The sequence below is a fragment of the Syngnathus typhle genome, linkage group LG2 (assembly GCF_033458585.1).
Source record: "Syngnathus typhle isolate RoL2023-S1 ecotype Sweden linkage group LG2, RoL_Styp_1.0, whole genome shotgun sequence".
Classification (NCBI taxonomy): domain Eukaryota; kingdom Metazoa; phylum Chordata; class Actinopteri; order Syngnathiformes; family Syngnathidae; genus Syngnathus; species Syngnathus typhle.
The window spans coordinates 2514185-2529305 of record NC_083739.1 but is presented as its reverse complement, the minus strand read 5'-3'; the positions used below and the strand labels follow the sequence as shown (position 1 = coordinate 2529305).

At 43.4% G+C, this 15121-nt stretch overlaps 2 protein-coding genes and 1 long non-coding RNA gene across 3 annotated transcripts; 1 reads left to right on the top strand and 2 right to left on the bottom strand.

Annotated features, from left to right (window-relative positions):
- Nucleotides 1–106: 106 nt before the first annotated feature.
- On the bottom strand, nt 107–8353 carry LOC133170562 (transmembrane protein 198-B-like). Its single transcript, XM_061303597.1, has 5 exons — nt 7984–8353; nt 4747–5027; nt 3756–4337; nt 3403–3602; nt 107–2570 (listed from the first exon to the last, which is right to left on the bottom strand). The coding sequence occupies exons 2-5, from the start codon at nt 4901–4903 to the stop codon at nt 2418–2420; spliced, it is 1092 nt and encodes a 363-aa protein (XP_061159581.1). The 5' UTR covers nt 4904–5027; nt 7984–8353; the 3' UTR covers nt 107–2417.
- LOC133170600 (uncharacterized) lies at nt 7747–8883 on the top strand. Its single transcript, XR_009718602.1, has 2 exons — nt 7747–7848; nt 7933–8883. It is a non-coding gene; the product is annotated as an uncharacterized LOC133170600 (long non-coding RNA).
- Nucleotides 8574–14682, bottom strand: LOC133170525 (sterol 26-hydroxylase, mitochondrial). Its single transcript, XM_061303515.1, has 9 exons — nt 14345–14682; nt 13096–13286; nt 12812–13011; nt 12550–12747; nt 12302–12465; nt 10543–10709; nt 10362–10443; nt 9157–9375; nt 8574–9076 (listed from the first exon to the last, which is right to left on the bottom strand). The coding sequence occupies exons 1-9, from the start codon at nt 14546–14548 to the stop codon at nt 8957–8959; spliced, it is 1545 nt and encodes a 514-aa protein (XP_061159499.1). The 5' UTR covers nt 14549–14682; the 3' UTR covers nt 8574–8956.
- Nucleotides 14683–15121: the final 439 nt, after the last annotated feature.

Below are 15121 nucleotides of genomic sequence, written 5' to 3'. Positions count from 1 at the left end.
ATTCTTACATTTTTAACCCTTAACTGTCTTCAGATGTGATTTCTGAGTTGTGCAGATGCTTAACGAGGACAACCATCACAAAAGAAACACAACTTAAACAGTCAACCATGAGAGGTGATCCACATCACCAGAATTTATTATCAATGTGTTTGTGCATGTTGCAATGATTTTATCTACATATTTCTACAGACACGTTTGAGAACATGTTATCAGGAGTAGACAGATGGAGGAGATAAATGGCTTTGTGTGTGGGGAAGGGCAGTGTGATCAACACGTACGTGTGTCCGTGTGTGCAGCAATGTGGAATACATAGAATAAAAAAGGATGACATCATCAGGAAGGCATGCTTTCATGTTAGAATTGACTGTGACTACATCCCAATAGATTCCAACCAAAGGATGGAATTAGATCAAACAGAGGAAAAAGATTGGAAATATCCGACTTGGGTGCATATAGAAGACGTTGAGGGGTTTTGGAATCACGATAAAGGGTGTGTGTCAAAAAGGGAGGGGCTCATGCAATCGTCTCATACATTCACTCTTTGCTTTTACAAAGCCTCGTATATATATATATATATATATTTTTTTTTTTTTTTTTTTACAGAAATGATGCCATTAAGGGGATGTTCACAGCCTTGTCTGCCTCTCCGTCACTGTTGTTAGCAAGCTGCTATCTAACAGACGGTGGAATGGAATGGAAAAAAACACAACGTGCCTTGCAGCGAGAGCACTCAATTCCGAGTGCATGTCAAAGATCATCAAGTTTGCAGTATGCAGGGAAATGATCCAATTCCACAAAAGTGGTCCAAAAATTATGATTCTTTTTTTTTTTGGTGAATAATTCTGATTTGTTCATCCATCTCTGCCAGTGACAAATAGTGACGGGCAGAATAATTAAACGGCAGTTCCCTCGATGGTCGGTCAATTTGATAAAACAAAATAATAATGAACAAAACAGGGCCGCATTTTTAAAAAATATATATATATACAGTAATCGCCACTCCATCGCGGGGTTATGTTCCGGACAAGAAGTGAAATACGCGCTCGAGAAAAATCTTATTGAAATACTCTCCGGACATACTTTTATAGCATTTATGGCACTTAAAGTTCTTTAAACATATTTCAAATAATATAAATGCATTTAAAACACATAAGAAAGCAAGAGCAATTGATAACACAAAAATATTGTGTATCAGTGTAGCGATACCTCGATGTGTTTATAGTGAACAAATAATTTTTTTGCAAATTAACCAACTCTTGAAATACAGATTGATAATCATGCCTAAAGATGGATGTTAAAAACCTCCAGCAGTTGCTTCTGAAGGCGTAAAATGCAAGATGATGACATTCAATGACCCTTAATTTTCAAAAATGTCTTTTTATCTCTGCCACATCAGGCTTTTGAGATATTTTCCCTTTTTGTCCAAGTTTGACCCGTAAAAACTTTGCCATGTATTGTATTTATAGCGATGGTGTTTAAGGAAAACAAAAATCTTAAATCATAAAGCTTACCGACTAACTATACATTATTATATACTAATATTACTATATTACGTAAAATTATTATTATCATAACATTATGAAAACCTGATGGGCCAGAAAAAAAACCAAGGGCTGATTCCAAATCAGCTAAAAAAAAAAAATCTAAAATCTTTACTTGTATCTTTGATTAAAAATTTTTGTAAAAGTTCCACTCAAACAAAAACATTAATAAAATTTGCTGAGCTCGGACTCGGAACCAGCGATGGAGGGCGTCTTACTATACCGTACAGGACTTTTAGTGTCATTTCTGTTTGGTAATGTGTTGTGAGATTTTGCGAATGGAAAATCAATAATTCGGCTGGAGAAACGTTGAGAAACTCGGAGTTTGAAAATGTTCTTTGGGGATTTGTGACAAATCTGCAACGACACTTCCGACGCTTCCGGCACGTGTTGGGAGAGTTGCGGCGAGGCGCCGCCGTCCGTATGGCTTTCGAGTACGTGCACGCTCGTCACAGGTCCGCCCAGGCGTGGTGAGGACGACAAGCCGAGCCCTGAATCAAATGCGACCCTGTGTGAGCACCCCAAAAGTGGCAAAACAGCCCAAGAGGAGCAAGGCACCCATTACAGCAAAATCCACTTGAAGACAAAATGGTCCAGCACCGATTTGAAAGGTGACAGATGGAATCCAGATGGCACAAGGGGCCTGCAGACTGAGGGTCATCTCTTGTGAAGATGCCTGAGATGGGTCTGCGTTCTGATCCCTGATCTGATGTGAGGCGCTGAAACAGATGTGGACCCATCACACGGTGGCTGCTGTGTGTGTGTCTGTGTGTGTGTGTGCGAGAGAGTGAAATCGTGCAGTGATGGGTGGATACAACTCGCACGGGTGTGCACACACACGAGTTGCAAGTGTGTGTCTCGACTGAGTCAAGGTGATTAGGATCGTAGCGGAGGTCCGGTAGCTCCGGCGAAGGGCGCCGTCGAGCCGGGGTCGTAACCCAGGTCCACTGCGGTGTGCGGCCCGCCAAACAACTGTCCTGGGAAAGGCTGGGCCTGCACCTGCCGGTCACGGAAATTCTGGATGTAGCTCTGCGTCACAAAGACGATTGCAAGGGAATCAGACCTCTGTTATGATAGAAAACTCAAGGCTTAGTTATACACTTTTTTTTTTTTTTCAGGGATATCCACACTACAAATGTAATCCAAATATAACACTTCTCACAGTCATAGATTCTTTATCCTCTTTGGAGATTTTGGAATTTCCATTTATTTCAGTGTGTTGAAATTAATGAATTACCGTATTTTCCGGACTATAAGGCGCACCGGACTATAAGACGCACCTTCAATGAATGGGCCATTTTAAAACTTTGTCCTTATATAAGGCGCACCGGACTATAAGGCCCACCATTAATGCATCATGTCAGATTTCTAATCCAAATCAAATCATCCTCCATTTTATCTTTTTTATTTCAACTTCAGACGTAACAAATTACTTTATAATCACAAAATAATAATCCATCGTCTTTTCGATTCATGACTCATAGTCTTCAGCGGGCCACTTATGATTGATTTCATGACACAATGCTTCGGGCCAGTTTCAATTTAGGAATTTGGTCCATATATAAGGCGCACCGGACTATAAGGCGCACTGTCGGCTTTTGAGAATTCTTTTGGTTTTTAGGTGCGCCTTATAGTCCGGAAAATACGGTAATTGCATTTGACTATTTTCTACATTGGGCACAAGGCAGGAGAGGATTTACGGTTTGTGTCTCCCACTTCCTTGTTTTTCATCAATCACACAATCTGCTCAGTACAGGGGCTGGTCTACTCAAGTGGAACTCAGGGTTCTTGCCCACCCAAACATTCTGAAAAAGCCTAGGACTGTTTGGAATCTTCTAAAGCATTTAATCCTTCTACTCACAGGTGAGAGAACATCGGTGTCATAGCGACGGATTGGATTGGGCTTGCGGCGATAGACGGGATCCTGGTGGAATTGCTTGGCTTGGTTTTGGCTGGAGGAGGAGCCCAGATGCTTCTTCTTCTTCTTTTTGTGGCGGTAGCGGTCGTCCCGCTGGCGGATACGCATCACCTGCATCCTCCTCTGCTGACGGCTGATGATGACTGCGGAAGGCCAACGGGCCTCAGTTAGCAAAATGAAGTTGCTAGCACGGAAAGCGCTAAAGGTAGAAAGACTATTTGTGACCCGATTCAGGGGCTGGACCTTTCAAGACTCAACCCCTGAATTAGGGCACAGCTAACACCACGTCTCCTCACCCTTAGTATGCGAGTAGCCCTCGGCGGTCACCTTCCACTGGACCACCACCCCCAACAGGGTGAGCGCAGGCCACACCCCCAGCACCACCCATGTAAGCCAGCAAACGGGCTTCCCGGGGACGGCTTTCATCCGCTCGTACATGTAGAGAACGAGCGCAAAGAGCTCCACGAAGTAGTCCAGGGCGACGGTGATGACGGCGGCGCCGAAAACGGCGGTGGACAGCGTGGTGAAGATGCGCTGCCACTGGAGGGTGAGCACGGCAAAGAGCATGCCCAAGCCAAGCAGCACGCCCAGAGGCACCCAGACCGAGCGTGGCGGGCTGTGGGAAAGCTCCTCCATTCCCACCAAGGTGGCCACGGCCACCAGCAGGCCGAGCAGCAGACCCACCATGAAGAGGCCCACGCTACGAACCAGCATGGTGACCAGGCCGCACAGCGTGCCGATGCCCAGGCCGATGCCCACCGAGGCCTCCACGCTCAGCTGGGTGTCCAGCACGCGCTCCTTGTAGCAGAGCATGAAGATGACCACGGAGCCGAACATCAGGCCTGTCAGGAACATCACCGCCTTGAAGCAGCGGTAGCCTGCGGGAGGGAGGGAGGGAGGGGCCACCGCAAATGGCTTAAATGAACAGAAGAACATCTTTGTGGATGCAAATGGACTTATATTGCATGTTCACAAGTCACATGTCATACATTTGCTTTCAAATGGTACAACTGAAGTTAGAAATTACTATAAATTACTATAATATAATAAATACATTTATATTATTATTATTTATATTATCCACATATTTATATTTCGAAATTAAATATATACCGACTTAAGATAAAAAGACACATCTCGAGTGAGAGACCATTAAGTCACTTGATTACAGATGACTTTATTTTAAAAGTCACTAAAACCTAATGGGGAGCCATGATTTTTATTTTCATTTAAAAAAAAAACAGTTTACATTCACTTTCATGCAGGACAGGCAAAACTTCAACTCACCAAAGAAGCAGTAAATGACACCAAAGAGGCAGCACATGGAGCAGACTACGGAGGGAACCACTTTGTAGCGGCCCGCCGGGTCTTCGCACCCGTTGAGCGGCCGGGTGCTCAGCTCCAATTCGGGGAGAACCTGCAGCGGTTCCAGGGTGGTTGTCATGATGAGCAAAAAAAAAAAAAAAAAGAAGAAGAATCAAGAGCCCAGGAAATGGAAGATGGCAGGCCGATCAGATGAGAGGCCGGGAATTGAGACGCTGCAGCGCCGGCCGGCTGCATGCCTTCACCTGTGGATGAAACACGTACCTGTGACTGCTTTGACGACACAAAATGTTGTGTAGTCACCGCAACATCGGCGCGGACACAAATATGGCATGAAAAAGCATATTTGGTGAAGGATTATCTGGATGATGGCGCTAAGCCATTTGGTAGCGCGGCTGCCAATGCGCCTCATCCTCTTACATCAAAATCAAACAAAATCTCACAGATGAATTTCGACCCTGCTCCACAACATAAACGCTGACCCCTCCGGCCTCTTCCCGTCTGTTGCCATGACAACGGCGCAACGCTGACAGACAAGCCGTGATCTGTCTCCTCAAAATGAAAGACTAGCGATTACCATGGCAACAGAAGCAGAGCCAATCAGAGGCTTGGCATGCAGCCATGCGCGGATATATCGTCGAGTGCGACGGTTAGTATTCGACAAAAACAAACCGTCGCCACGCAAACACGGTGTACATACCATAATATCGAGCCAACGCAAGATCGCCGCTCCGGCAGACACACACAACGCAGTTGGGAGGAAACAACTCTTGTCCTTAACTGACTCGTGCACGCGGCGACCTCCCTTTGTGCTCTTCGGTCGCCATCTGAAGTCAGAGGCGAACAAATGGCGAGTGGCTCGGCCGAATTCTCACTGTTCACTTTTATTGTTCGCAGACCGGCCGATGTGGATCAATACGAGGCTTCGGTGGAAAGTGTCACGTGTACAACAGGCCTGAGCGTGACACAACGTTCCATGGGAATCTGTGAGAATGGAATTTACTAAAGTGAATTGTGTTTTGGGAGTAATTCCACCGTCGACCACTAGATGGCAACACAGTAGTATTTTATAGTGTAAATACCGTTTTTTTCCATGTATAATGCGCCCCCATGTATAATACGCACCCTAAAAATGGCATGTCGATGCTGGAAAAAAGCCTGTACCCATGTATAATACTCACCCAGATTTTGACTCCTACTTAAGTCCGTGAATGTAAAATTATTTCAGAAAAAATATCATCTTTGGGAACAACCGGATGTTATTCTGCCGGTCAGTATCACTGCGCATGCGCTAGCATACTTATTTATGTTTTTGTACCCATGTATAATGCGCACCACAGATTTTAGGACAATAAATTAGTTAAATTTTGCGCATTATACATGGAAAAAAACGGTAAGAACAAAAACAGAAGTACTTTTAGCTTGAATTGACCACAAACTTCCTAAAAATCAACAGAAAATGCCATTTATAACCTTCTGTACGAGTAGAAAAGGATTTTCACTATCTGACAGTGCTTTTCGCACAATTTCTGCCTTCGTTAGAATTTTACACAGCTGCAGGTGGTTCACAGGCCACCCACCTCCGATCATCACACTGTAAGCGCCAACCTCCTCCCACAAAGCCTCCTCTTTTCCAGTTGCCTCTCAGCCTGATGAAAAGAACCAAGACGCCTCCGTGCGGCGTGAGCTGAGGAATCTCAATGATGCTTGTTGCCATGGACAACGGCTACCGTTTTTCAAGGGAACGAAACAAACATAAAGCCGCATGGAAGTCTTGCAAGGATCTCATGCTGGGAAGGGGGAGACGATGTTGCATGACCCGACCAAAAGTGACAACCATACCTGAATTATATTCAAACTTTAAGTGAATTCATTTTTTTGGGGGGGTCTTTACTCTTCAGAAGGAATTAAAAAAAACAAAATCACAGCATGTTTTTTTTTTTGTATTGTTCACATCGTTGTTGTCGACCAGGGGTGTCAAACTCTATTTTTTCGCGGGCCTCATTGTAGTCATAGTTTCTTTCGGAGGGCCATTATGACTGTCAACCCAAATAAATGTATGAGCACCTCCTATTAGATACAGCATAAGCTACAAAACAAACGGATGAATAACTTGTTTTCAAATCAGACGAGCAAAAACTGGTCAAATATTTAAAAAAAAAAAAAAAAATTTAAAAGTGAAGACAATTTGCAATTCTAGTAATGACACACGAATTCGATGCACAATTTGTCTTCGCGGGCCACATAAAATGATGTGCCGGGCCGTATCTTGCCCCCGGGCCTTGAGTTTGACACCTGTGTTGTAGACAAAATCTTTAATATGTGCGTTGAGCATGCAATACTTGATTATTTTACTGTAATGTACATCCATTTAACAACACATGCAATTTTGCCCATTTTTCAAATGATTATTTCAAATAATTTTAAATCAAATGAATTTAGAATTGCTGTGGTCTTATCTAGCAGTGAAGAAAATTTGCGGCCACTCTATTATAGTATAAATCTATTCCTGGATTAGTGCAATGCGTTATACTTTGGAGTCCGCCAGCCCTCCAGCAAATGCTGCTGCTTGCCTCTTAACCGCTGCATCATATCAAACTAAGCATCTTTCCAAATGTCTGCTACTTGGGCCCAAAAGTGTCAGAAATTGTGCACAAAAATGTCACACAGTTTGTTTGGGGGACATTTTTTTAAAGACAGTTATTCTAGTGCATGGAGGACAAAGGGCAAATGAGTAAATTGACAAGCGCGCTATGAATCTGGAGAGATTGAAGCAGCTAGGCTTGTATGATGCTTTTTATAAAATATGGATATTTTCTCATGAATATTTTGGTGTGTCGCTGTACGGCCTCGATTCTGTAACGAAGCTGATTCAAATGGATTCATGCTGTCAAACCGCCTTCTGGAGTAGCGTGAAATGCTTTGTGTTGCTTTCACGGACCGCTGGGAGACGTCAGTGCTCCCCGTGTTTGTGCCTCACGTTGCACTGCCATCCATCCATCCATCCGTGCTGAGCCACGCACCTTCCCTCGACGACCAACTCATCGACCGCGATGCGGCCATCCGGTAAACCCGGATCGACTTCCAACCTAGACTGACCTCAATCCAATCCCGAACATAACGATTGTTTCCTCACCAATGTCCTCAAAGCATCCGTCGTTTGACAGCAGGTGGTGCGAAAGACGACGGACATGGACTCACCATCATCAGCTCCGACGGGGGGACGCGCCACCCCCGCGGCGTACTCATGACTTCAGAGGGGGGCCACCGCAGCCCGAGCCCCGACCGTGTCATGAACACCCAGTCCAACAAAGGGTGTGTTCCGTCCGTCAGTCCGTCGGTGTAGGGCGAGACGACGCGTCTCTCCCGTGTCGGTAGATCCGGATGGGACTAGTCCTCCATGACTGGAGCTGTTTCAAATACGACGTCGGAATGGAGCACCGCGGGGAGGTCCGCAACCAAATGTGGAGCGGGCCCCGAGCCCGGATGGACGGACGCGGTGTGTCGCGCTACCCATGAAGGTGGCTGGCAGTCGCTCGTGACCGCGCATTGCCTGTTACACTAAAGCGCCACCTACAGGCTGATAATCAAAAAACACCCTCCGTCTTTTAAAAATAAATAAAAAAATACTTCACTGTAAGGACGCAGAAAAAAACAAACCTCCCCTAAAGAAGGACCCACAAAAAATACCTCAAACCCAAAACAGACAACAGGTGAATCGTCACGATCATCACCGTGGTGTCATTTTTACTCGACAGCTCATGACAAAATGGCCGCCCACTGAACAGGTGGACGTTGCTATTTTAATTTTAATTCTTATTCCACAAAATGCTATGTAATGGGGCCTCCTATTACATATTCAAGTCTGCAACAAAGTAATTTGAATCAACTTGCTGAATACCTAGCAAACAATTTCAACAGCATGTGTGTTACATGATTTTCTAGTCAGGAATACATACAGTATGTGTTATTGTGGGTAATGTGTTATTTTTATACACTGGAAAAGGTTTAACTGGTTATAATCTGTATACAGTAATTAAGTTAGTAACAAACTTGAGTTGAACAGAATGAATAAAGTGATCAGTAATGAGAAAAGTAGTTTTTTTAGTTGTCTTTGTTTTAAGCACCACTTTCTTCTTTTTTTGCTGCGTATCGTGTTTTCGGTTGGATTCCTTCAAGCTCGGTGCAGAAATCGAAGATGGATGGGCTGGGCGGGAATGAGCAGCGTCCGCGTTTTGGCCTGGACGGGGGCTCGGTCGTCTCCCCCCGGCCGGACCTCGTAGCGCTGCATCAGCTGCCAACCGCAAGTCAGCGTTCTTGACCGAGCAATAAAGATTGTGGTCATGTGATGTGAGCCAACATGGCGCCGCTTACCCTGCACAGAGCAAAGTACATCTCCATCTCGGCCACCCTCTTCCCCACGCAGCCTCGCACGCCTACGCCGAAGGGGATGAAGCTGTACGGGTGGTGCTGGAAGAAACCTGGCGTCACCTTGTGGGCGGGGCGAAGCCAACGCTCCGGCACGAAGTCGGCGGCACGGGCGAATTGCGCGTGGTCGCGGCTGACGACGTAATGGCACAGGTGGAACTGGGTCTGGAGGCAACATGGCACGAGTGTGTCTTTAAAGATCTCAGAGAAGCATCCGACTGTAATTTCAATGAACATTTTTGGTGTGTGGATCTTGGCCACCTGGTGGCGGTATAATACAGACGGAAAAGGATAAGCATTCTATCGTGGGATCGTCGGTCGAAATGTGTTGCGGCGCCATTTATGTTCGATGTTTGCGTTTCTAAAAAGTTACGACACAGCAACATTTATGGTATTTGTTAGCCCGTCTATGGCATTTCACATGGTTTGTTAGCATTAAGCTAGTGGATGTTTGTATAAAAATTCAAATGAGTTATATGACAACAAAAGACGTTGAGAACGTGCTGTATAAATAAAGTTCTATTCTATGTATATATGGGGAATAATTGAATAGAAATAATAAAAATAAATAAATAGTTTCTAAAAAGATACAACACAGCAACATTTATGGTATTTGTTAGCCCGTCTATGGCATTTCACATGGTTTGTTAGCATTAAGCTAGTGGATGTTTGTATGAAAATTCAAATGAGTTATTTGACAATAAAAGACGTTGAGAACGTGCTGTATAAATAAAGTTCTATTCTATGTATATATGGGGAATAATTGAATAGAAATAATAAAAATAAATAAATATACTACCGTAATTTTCGGACTATAAGTCGCGTTTTTTTTCATAGTTTGGGTGGGGGGGGCGACTTCTACTCAGGAGTGACTTATATGCATATTTTTTCACTTTTTTGGGCATTTTATGGCTGGTGCGACTTATACTCTGGTGCGACTTATAGTCCGAAAATTACGGTATATTTTTTTTAATTGTATTTTGTTTTCTAATAAAAGTGAGTTTTTTTGTCATTTTAATTGTGATTCAAATCCAAAAGAATCAACATGACTTTGTTGACTGTTTTAGACTAGCACTATAAATATTGAAACAAGAGGAACTAGGCAACAGAGACAAGGAATCCTTCCTTCTCAGGAAAAAACATGTCGGTACCTTCTTCGGAAACCAGTAATTGTCCACCATCACTTCATTTTCTGTAACAAAACGTCCGTTGCCAGGAACGACAGGATACAAGCTGGAAAGGAAGAACAGATAGGAGAGGCAGCTCCCACCAGAGACCGGGAAAAATAACATTTGCTGCACGTAGAACCCAGACTTGGTTGGATGGGCTCACCGTAACGTTTCCTTGATGACAGCCTTCAAGTAGGGCATCGCTTGAAGGTCGTCCATTCCGGGTTTACGTCCGTCGCCGCACACGGCGTTCACCTCGCTGTAGAGTCGATCCTGAGCCCGCGGGTCCCTCGCCAAGTGGTACAAGGCCCAAGACAGCGTGTTGGAGGTCTGCCAGCATCACAGCATATCAACAGGTTCATTTTGGTAAGAGATCATTTTACAGCTATTGCTGAGAGGGAATGTTCCGGAAAGAAAAACAAGTTTCAGCTTGATACGCGATTAACCCAGCTGCTTGCGGGCACAAGTTTTGCTCAATCTTGCTCAAAGTATTTGACTTGGCTGCAGATTGATTGGCTCACCAGGAAATCATCTGCTCACTATCATTGCACAAGAAATTTCCTTGTGAACAAATTTTGTTTGAATCCAAAGATGAAACTCAAGTACCGTAATTTCCGGACTATAAATCGCGGTTTTTTTCATAGTTTGGGTGGGGGGGCGACTTATACTAGGGCCGACTTATATACATATATATGTTTTTCACTTTTTTGGGCATTTTATGGCTGGTGCGACTTATACTCCGGTGCGACTTATAGTCCGAAAATTACGGTAACATTTTTATTTGAGGCTTTTTTTTTTTTTTTTTTCTCTGTTATAACAAAGACCAATTGAATGTGGTTGGACCACTTTGTGTTCACATTCCACATGTCTGGTGAAGCATTCTGAGGACATTATAGTAGCCAAGAAATTTAAATCCAATTACACACAAAATGGCAAATATAACATATTTACAAAGCGAATGAAACTACGTTTTCGATGTCATGCTTCTAAAATTGCCCTTTAAATGCAGTGGCCCGTTCACATTCCACAATGACTTTGTGTTGGAGACGAGCGGCACCACGATGACGTAATGAAAACATTCCCCCATCATGTCCTGATTGGTCTTTTTATTGTTATAAGCAACACTGGACAGAAGGTTCCCCTTACTCCAAAAATACACAAATGTGCAAACTAGGGCAAAACTAATTCATCGGTCGGCTGACTTAATCGGGTGACATTCACTCTTTCAAAATAGGCAAAAATCGGCAGATTTCTTTGTCGATTTAGTGTCAAATTACAAGATTACAATCAAATAGCCCAAAAATGGACCAAAAAAATGTCAATTTTTTTTCGTTCTGGTGTAGATAACAAATACAACAGGGTGCAATATTGTTAAATATTCTTCCTGTCATTCATATATTTATTATCATAGGTTTTAAGCAAGTATTACATTTTGGTTTATAAATGACATACCGTTTTTTTCCGTGTATAATGCGCCCCCATGTATAATGCGCACCCTAAAAATGGCTTGATGCTGGAAAAAAGCCTGTACCCATGTATAATACGCACCCAATTTTTAATAAAAACACCCTTGGAAACCAAAACTTGCCCCTCGTCGTGACTCGGAGCCGCAACAAATGTTTCGGATTTGTGTAGAGTACATTGTGACAGCAAACGAGCAGGTGATCGAGCAAGCGTCTGATACGAGAGCATTGCGGTCGTATGGACCATGATTTTCTTAAAAAAATAAAAATAAAAAAAATTTAAAAGAAAATTGTACCCATGTATAATGCGCACCCCAGATTTTAGGACAATAAATTAGTTATATTTCGCGCATTATACACGGAAAAAAACGGTATTTTGAAAATTAATCGGCTATCGGAATTTTATCCTCCCTAAAATGATAACCCCAATGCGAAGAGTATCCGAGAAACGGTTCTCACCGTGTCGACTCCGCCCAGCAGCAGCTCGGTCACGCTGATGTAGATCTCCGATCGGGTTATCTTATCGCAGGACAGCAGGTAGGTCAGGTATAAGCCTTGTGTGGGCTCACCTCGCTCCATCTGGCTTTGGATCTCAGCCAGTCTGCTGTCGATCAGCTTCTGCGCTATAGCGTCAAAATTCACCGTGAGCTCCAAAACCGGAACAACTTTCGAGCAGTGGCTTCACTATTTCAACTCTTCCAGCCTACCAGTGTCATAGAGGTCATCCCAGGCCTGAACAAATCGTTTCCAGAAAGGCAGGATGCGGCGGGTCCAGCGTGGAAAGATAACAACAATCTCAGACAGCGTCAGCATGTCATTGACGGCAGCGATAAAGCGCTCCGTGTCTTTCGGAATGTCCTCCTGGAGGCAGCCCAGCCTGGTCTCAAACAAAATGGACGAGATACCTGCATTCGAGTAGAGCTTCAGCGGAGCTCAGACCCCCCCCTCCCCCCCACCGCGCCGTCTCACCTTCGAAGCCAAACTTGTAGAGCTCGGCCGTCACGTCGGAAACGGAAATTCCGTCCGGGCTGCGGGCGCGCAGGAACTCGATGCGTTGCAGGAGATCTTCGACCACCTGGTGGATGATGGGAGCGTAGGCTGACACTTCCTGTAGCTTCAGCATCTTTGGGTTCAGAGCGCTGCGGATCCGGTACCACTCTTCCCCTTTGCTAAAAGGTCATCATGATGGGGTGGAACTTGGTCTGAAACTTTTCAAAACTGATTTGCACGATATGTTTGCAACCTGGACTCACTCTACATGCAGGCCGTAGGCTTGTCCCCTCAAGTCTCGGTATTCCTTCCAGTGTGGCAGCTCCGCTCGCACGGGGTAGCGTCCTTCCTGATGGATCACCTGAGCAATGAGCTCCGGACTGGCCACATTGACGATATCAAAAGGGCCGAACTTGGAGCGCCAAATGGGCCCGTAAAGATTCTTTTGTGCACCCTGGAGTAAAAGGTCATGTGAAAGAAAAATAGGTTCGAGATTACAAACAGCATGTAATTGATATAAAAATGTTTTGGCCTTCAAGGGTTTTTCCACACAAATTTTTTAGTAGTACGCATAGAGCAAAATAAATCTCACGCTACTGCAGGGGGGGTCAAACAAGTTTTTGTCACGGCCCTCATCGTAGACAGTTTTCTTCGGAGGGCCATTATGATTGCCAACGTTTTCTATCTACAGTAATTTTCGGACTATAAGTCGCACCGGAGTATAAATCGCACCAGCCATCAAATGCCCAAAAAAGTGAAAAATAAAAACATATATATGTATATAAGTCGCTTCTGAGTATAAGTCGCCCCCCCACCCAAACTATGAAAAAAAAAAAAACGTGACTTATAGTCCGAAAATTACGGTACAGTATAGGCTACAAAAGAAACTAGTTTTGAAATCAGAAACTAGTAAAAACTTTAAATTTCTTAAAAAGAAGAATGGGACTAAAAATTGCAAGCGATATATCTCTTTTTTTTAAAAAAAACTGAAGATAATATTTAATTTTAATATTGACAGATGAAGTTAATGCAAAATTATATTCGTAGATTCTTTTTTTCAGACAAAAAAAATAAATAAATCTATAGTATTCAGAAGACATTATGAAGCTAATCGAAAGAATGAAAAATAAGTCTTTGCGGGCCACATGAAATGATATGGCAGGCCGTATCTGGCCCCCGGGCCTTCAGTTTGACACCTATGCTCTACGGCCATAACTTCAAATCAATTAATAAGTGTGCCAAGGATGTCATCGATAGGAAAATGGCGACTTTGTTTAGATATCCATAAATAGAATTTAAACTACGCAATAACCACGGAGCTATGCTCTGCATGATTTATTTAAGACTAAATCCATATATGAGCATTGGAAAATCGTGCATGTACGAAGCACGCATATTTGTACAATGACCTTCAATTATGCGGTAATTAGACAGGAACCGGTTTTGAAAATCGGTCCGTCGAATCACCCCACGTCGAAACGAACTGAAAATTGGGACGGTGGTTCTGCTTACCTGCAGCAAGTGGCTCTTGTCCGCATATCCTTGAACAAATAACCAGAAAAGTGTTTTGGATAAAGTGGGTCCGGGTAAGTCATCGATGGTTTTGAGTTTGCCCGTTTCAACTTCAGCCCTTGCTTGGACAAGTGTTCTGGTCCAGAAGGCGAGCGAACCTCCGCGTCCGTAGAGTGCAAAAAGGCGAGGTGGAGAGGGGGACATTTGTTTTCTTCTTGTGTGCTCTCTAATTTTTTTAGTTCGGAGAACAGCCGGGCTGCTGCGTTATTTGTTTCCTTGGTTTTGGGCTTTGGGCGTCAAATGTTAAACTGTTGCGTTTTGTCACCCAGTGGACATTATGTGCAACTGCACCACAGGATTATTATTATTCTTTTTTTTATTCCATTGCAGTACACACAAGTTCCGAGAAGCCAAGTGTGTGTGTGTTTGAGGGTTTAATATTACTCTTGTAAAAAAAATTGGGATAATTAAATAGTACTAACCTTCACTAGAAATTAATTATGGTGTGTTTTTACCCTATTTTTGTATGTCTTATCCCTGTTATTATTTTTTCTTATTTCTTTCATCTGTATGACATATATTAGGATGCATATTTCTCTATCCATTGAATTTTTACTCATATTTCTGGAGAATGCCACTTCGCTGGAGTTTTTTTTTTTTTACACATTCTCCATCACATTTATTTAATCTATGTACATTTGAAATGTTTTTAGATGTGGAACTAAACAAACAAGCAAACTGCAATGCTTTTATTTCTTTTGTTATTTTTTTTGTTGA

Bases quoted from the DNA above. Each gene is read 5' to 3' on its own strand.
- LOC133170562 (XM_061303597.1), bottom strand. From the start codon at position 4,903: ATGACAACCACCCTGGAACCGCTGCAGGTTCTCCCCGAATTGGAGCTG. The intron at 3,603-3,755 runs GTGAGGAGACGT...GGCCTTCCGCAG, and splicing joins GGGCTACTCGCATACTAAGG to TCATCATCAGCCGTCAGCAG. The intron at 2,571-3,402 runs GTGAGTAGAAGG...TTTGTGACGCAG, and splicing joins ACACCGATGTTCTCTCACCT to AGCTACATCCAGAATTTCCG.
- LOC133170525 (XM_061303515.1), bottom strand. From the start codon at position 14,548: ATGTCCCCCTCTCCACCTCGCCTTTTTGCACTCTACGGACGCGGAGGT. The intron at 13,287-14,344 runs GTAAGCAGAACC...CTTTTACTCCAG, and splicing joins ACAAGAGCCACTTGCTGCAG to GGTGCACAAAAGAATCTTTA. The intron at 12,748-12,811 runs GTGAGACGGCGC...ACTCGAATGCAG, and splicing joins CTACAAGTTTGGCTTCGAAG to GTATCTCGTCCATTTTGTTT.